Source organism: Pelophylax lessonae (genome assembly GCF_965119305.1).
Source record: "Pelophylax lessonae genome assembly, chromosome: 2".
Lineage (NCBI taxonomy): Eukaryota > Metazoa > Chordata > Amphibia > Anura > Ranidae > Pelophylax > Pelophylax lessonae.
Window position 1 is genome coordinate 75,607,554 of NC_138769.1, and position 6,000 is coordinate 75,613,553.

Below are 6,000 nucleotides of genomic sequence, written 5' to 3' on the forward strand. Positions count from 1 at the left end.
CTACAGGGGGAGGAGACTGGCGACGTAGGTCTACGTCGTCAGACCTACAAGAGCCACTTTGCTGCAGTAGCAGCACAGTGGCTAGTGTTAAAGTGGTTAAATTTTGCTACTCAAGTACTGAAAGTAAAAGTACCAGTAGTTTTAAAAAAAAAAATTGCTACTCAAGTACTGAAAGTAAAAGTACAAGTACTGTGTTATGAAGAAAGAAGTCAAAAGTTTGAACATCATATTGTTTTTTATTATTTCAAATGCAGCTTTATTTATACATACAGTAGCATTTGTTTTCGTATGCGCTGATAATACACATGTTTTGAGCTTCATGAAACCTGCCATCTACTGTTCTGGCAGTGGTAATTTTTATAATTGTAAAGAGTAACAATGCAGCACAAAAAAAAAATATTGGAGTAGAAGTTTTGAAATCATTGAAAAAATGTAGTGAAGTAAAAGTGGAAGTAGGAGAAAAAAAATTCTACTCTAGGAAAGTACAGATAGCGCCTTTCCGTACTTAAGTACAGTAGTGAAGTAGTTCTACTTAGTTACTATACATCTCTGGTTATACATTTACTCAAATAATATCGTATTTCCTGCAGGGTGCTCGTTCTGGAAGCAGGCAGAGTTGTGGAGTTTGATGAGCCCCAGCGACTGATACAGAAGAAAGGGGTCTTCTTTAAGATGGTGGCAGAGGCCGGGATACTCCCAAACCCAGAGCAGTAAATGAGATATGGAAGATTGCTGTTACAGACTACATCAGAGGAGATCAGAATGTTCCCTGTACAGGCTCTGACTTTTCCTTCTGCTTCTTTTTCTGGTACGCAACAAAAGCATAAACATCGGAACAATGAATTCTCTCCCAGCCAAACTCAATGCCTTCCTCCTTTGTTCTTTATTTTATCCATTTTATCATTCCTTTACATGTCTTGTGTTGGTCTGTTTCCATATCATTTTATAGTGTCATTAGGGCAGCTTTTAAAGTTAAACCCTGGTGATGGTGGACTTTGGTGGATTAGATCTGTTCTCCAGAAAGGACCATGTGATCTACAGCTCACCATAAAAGTAAGAAATCTCAATGATACATCAAGAGGAGGGAGTTAGGCTCTTGCTGGGAGATTTCTAACAGCCCAAAGGAATCCAGAGGAGGAGCAAAACACAAAACTATGATAAGTATAGTGTGTGTAAGTCGTTATTTCCCACCCTACTATCCTAGCTACCAAATTAAGAAAAAAAACTGTACTTAGAAAATCATAAAAAACTGCCATTACCTTCTCCTTTTGAAAAGGCTTCAAGCGGATCTCAACCCTTCAATACTCCCCTCCTTCCCAGCAAAGCGACATCTAGGAGCTCCCTCTCTGGCATGGACATCATCTCTTTGGCTTCTTCCAGTTTCAGGGTCTTCAGCCACCTTGATTGGTTGGGCTGGGATGATGTAACTCCTGACTCAGAGATGTGCCAAGAATGTATACTGCTCCTCATGACAAGCTAAGTGCATATTCTAAAGCATATGTTATGGGGAGGAAAGTAGGAAGCCTTTATTGCAGAAGAGAATAAAGCTGGTCATACACTAGCAGAATTTTGTTTGAAGACTTACGTTTTAAGATTGTTCGTTCTATTTTGTAATTATTCATGGGGTCAAATCACTGGTCATTTTCGACCACAGTGGCGAGAGATGTTGAAAGAGCAGAATGGAGTGTTTTTCTGGTACTAATGAATTTCTAACCGCATATATGGTTTTCATTTGGGAAAGTCCATTCACTCCCAAATCGAATGTTAAAAATAAACTTTTTTGAAGTACTTGCAAATGACATTCATCATGTCTACAAATATACTGTTGAGAATTTTTTGTACAAATGTTAGTTAAAAAATCTACTAGTGTATGGCCAGCTATTGTATGTCACTTGTGCAACAAAAAAACCTTAAAAGGATTGTAAAGCCAGTAGGTTTTTTATCTTAATGCATTAAAAAGCCTTCTGTGTGCAGAAGCCCCACTAATACTTACCTTAGCCCGCTCTCGATCCAGCAATGCCTATGAATGCCTCGGCTGTCCGGGACTCTCCCTTCTGATTGGCTAAGACACATCATCAGCGCCATTGACTCCTGCTGCTGTCAATCAAACTCAGTTAGCCAATGAGGAGAGAGAGGGGGCAGGGCCGACACGTGGCTCTGTGTCTGAATGGATACACAGAGCTAGGACTAGGGTGCCCCCATAGTAAGTTGCTTACTCTGGGGGCACTCAGCAGGATGGAGGGGCCAGGAGCTCATACCAGGGACCAGAGAAGAGGAGAATCTGGGCTTCCATGTGCAAAACCATTACACAGAGGAGGTAAGTATGACGTGTTTGTTATTTAAATATAAAAAAATATGAGATTTTACAATAACTTTAATGCTTGGAAGTATATTAAGGTCTCGTGTACACTGCTGCTCCTATACGTGAGTTTAGGAGCTTTTAAAAGCCTATGGGGTTGATTTACTAATGACAAATAGACTGTGCACTTTGTAAAGTGCAGTTGCAACTGTAAGAGCAGTTGCTCCAGAGCTCAGTAATTGAGCAGAAGCTCTGCTGACTTCCATCATACAATCATGTGCAATCAAAAATGCTGTTTCTCTTTCGTTCATTGACGGACACAGCTCCTGATCTTCATAACTATTGGGTTATACTGCCCCCTACAGAAGTAGGACACTAGGCAGAAAAAAAGTCTCTCTATGACTATGGGCAGTCCCAGGGGGTATACTCCCTCTCTCTGCTAAAAGTACTGTTTTTTTTCTACCTAGTCAGGAGTAAGGACCTAGTTCTTTGCTGGTATCTCTGGTCCTAGCAATTTTTTATTTTTAGATTGAAAATTTTTCTCCTGAATTTTTCCTGTGAGATCTACAGTCAATTGCTGGACTGGGTGATGGGCTGGACAATCTAGATCCAGTGGTCACCCTAGTCTGGCCAATGAGTGCCAGGTCAGCCGCGACATAGCCCCACTGGACAGGGGCTGTTAAATGCCTCGCAAGGTCGCATACGATTGGGTCTCAGCCCAAGTCGCAGCCGTTCCTCCTGGCCGACAGCCCCCCCCCCCCCGCTTGGATGGAGAGGGGTTCTGTCTGGAGCAGTGCCCACCTAGTTCCTGGTATGGTGAGTAGCTGTCCCCCCTCTCCTCTTGGAGGGTTTTGGGTTGGACATGGGCACCTCCTTGGGACAGTCTGACCCTCGGGTTACCCTCCTTCCTGTCAGGCACCCCCCTTTTTTCATCTGTCACCCATCCTACCCCCCTCCACTTATTCTGGGGCTGTTTGTGTGGTCTGGGGTGGGGGGCAGGGCACTATGCTGGCGATGGGGGCTGGGGGGGTGCACCACCAGCGACCGGACGATCGGCTGTATGGGGGGGGGTTGTACCTGGTGGGGGCTCCTGCCAGGGCCCCCCGTCCTGCCTGGGTCTGTCCTTGAGGCCTAGGGACCCCTCCTTGGTCCTTGGGAGCCTCGTGGGGCCCCATTTGGTTGTAGCCTGTGTGTGTCTATGCATGGCGGTCTTGTTTGTTTAGTGCGGTGGCCATTTTGTAATGGTTTGCAATTGAAAATAGCAGCAGCCATGACAGTGTAGCCCTGTGGGCATTGATTTCGGCAGTGGGAGCCTCTCCTCATCCCCTGGTGCTGACTCCTGGATCCTTTCACTTCCTGATCGCCGCGTGTGAGTGCAGATTATCCTGGTGGCTGCAGGTGCCTGTTTCTGCTAGTTGGTGAGTCGGGTGAGGATTACTTGGTGCTTTGTGCCTGGTGACCGGGTGGTGCTGCCAGCGCAGTGGGTGTTGTCCCTGTACAGTGCTTTACACCTTTTTTTGTGGGGTCTCCTGGTGACTCATGGAGTCCTTGGAGCACATCTCCCCACCTGATCCCTTCTCTGAGGCTGCGGGGCCCTCTGGGTCCTAAACATCCATCGATGCACTGACGGCAGTCCTGGAATCCTTTGTGTCTCAGGTGGAGGTTGTTTTCAGGCAACGGGCTAGCAAAAAGCATCCCCCTCCTTCTACTGCCTCATCTGTCTCATCAGATCCTAAATCTGATTCGGCCGCCCCGGACGTGGGTCACCCTGCTGGGTCTGCGACCACACTCCCAAAATCCTCAGAGAGTGAGGATGATTCCTCCACATCTGCAACCGTGCATGAAAAGGCGCTGGTGGACGCACTGATTGTATCTGTGCGTGAGACCTTGAAGATGGAGGATGCAGCTGCAGCTGCGACGGACGCACCGGTTCCCTTTGACACCCATAAGCCAGCCAGAGCAGCAAAGGTGTTTTCTTTCCCCACCTATTTTGACACAATTGTTACTAAAGAGTGGGGATGACCAAAGTGTCCCCTTGAGGTCCCTAAGCGATTTTTCTAGGCGTCCCTTATTAAGAAGTGGACTGTTCCACCGGTGGTGGACCCTCCGGTTTCAAGATTGAACAAGGCAACCATGATTCCGGATGAAGAGTCCCCAGCCTTTAAGGATCTGGCTGACTGGAGGGCAGAGGCTGTGGCCCGCAATATGTACACTCCAGCAGGTTCAGCACTGAGGTCGGTATTCACCATTGCAGTGGTGTCACAAACTCTGACCGAGTGAGCTAAGCTTTTACCCCGTGACCTAGAGGGAGAACAGCTGCCTTTGCTGAGCTGGTGGACCAGCTGGTCCAGGGGCTGCAGTTTATCTGTGATGCCTCTTTGGAATGCAGCTCCCTTAGTGGCTCGGCTCTCCGTTTCGGCAGTGGTCCTTTGGCATGTCTTTTTGCTCAAATGCTGGTCTGCGGACCAGGCTTCTAAAAAGGCCTTGACTGATCTACCCTTTCAGGGAGATCACCTGTTTGGAACTACCCTGGATGACATCATCAAAAGTCTCACGGGGGGAAGAGTACATTTCTTTTGCAGGCTACTAAGAGCAAGGAACCTTGTCAGAGACGTGGGCCCTCCTTCTCGGCTCATAGGAAGTTTTTTCATTCCTCAGGGTCAACTGACAAGGGCTCAAAGCCTTTCAGAACCTGGTCTTGCAAGCCGAAAGCGGGATTCTCCAGACCCACGGACAAGGCTCCTTCAGCATGAAGGTGTGCCCTCACCCGTATCGGGGGTGGGGGGACACCCTCGCTGGTTTCCGGACCCCTGGACTTCCCTGGTACAAGACAAGTGGGTCCTCAAAGTAATTTGGTCCATCTACAAGATCGAGTTTCCCTCTTGTCCTCCGGAAGGTTCTTTCCTTCCAACTTGCGCCTGTCCCCGGACCGCTTACAGGGTCTGTTTGGGACGGTACAAGACCTGTTACTTCAAGGGGTGATTGACCCAGTTCCGACTTCAGAAAGTTTTTAGGGTTTTTACTCAAACCTGTTTACAGTTCCCAGGAAGGAAGGCAAGGTGCGTCCAATCCTGGACCTCAAGGCGCTGAACTGCTTTGTGCGGGGGCAGAAGTTCAGAATGGAGTCCATTCACACTGTGGTGGCATCCCTGCATCAGGGGGATTTTCTTGTCTCTGTCGACATCAAGGATGCTTACCTTCACATTCCAATATGTGCCGGTCACCAGCGATTGCTCCGCTTTGCCATGGGAGAGGAGCATTAACAGTTTGTGGCATTACCCTTTGGTCTTGCCTCTACTCCACAGATCTTCACAAAAGTGTTAGCACCGGTGCTAGCTTTGTTACGCCAATGGGGGATCGCGGTACTGGGCTACTTGGACGACCTCCTTCTGTGGAGCAGAGTCTCCTACTGCTCTGGTGGAAAACCTGCAGATCACCATACGAACTCTGCGGGAGTTCGGCTGGATTCTGAATTTTCAGAAGTCTGCTCTGGTTCTGTCCACAAAATTGGACTATCTGGCTCTGGAATCGGCCTTACCCAGAGTGCTCCTTCCTCTGGACAAACTCCAGAAATTTCAGGCTGCAATTCGTCTCCTGCTGTCCAACAGATAGTCATCCTCTGGACTTGCATGCGGGTGCTGGGCCTGATAGTGTCTACCTTCGAGGCGGTTCCATTTGCACAGTTCCATACGAGGTCCCTG

The 6,000-nt window shown here is 47.8% G+C and overlaps 1 protein-coding gene across 1 annotated transcript in view; it reads left to right on the forward strand.

The window, feature by feature from the left end:
- Positions 1-858, forward strand: part of LOC309545704 (multidrug resistance-associated protein 1-like) — a 135,375-nt gene extending 134,517 nt beyond the window's left edge. The window contains exon 28 of the mRNA XM_082245040.1: positions 591-858. Within this exon, the coding sequence (XP_082101166.1) occupies positions 591-714 (124 nt within the window). The 3' untranslated portion in view covers positions 715-858. The remainder of the gene's footprint in view (positions 1-590) is intronic.
- Positions 859-6,000: the final 5,142 nt, after the last annotated feature.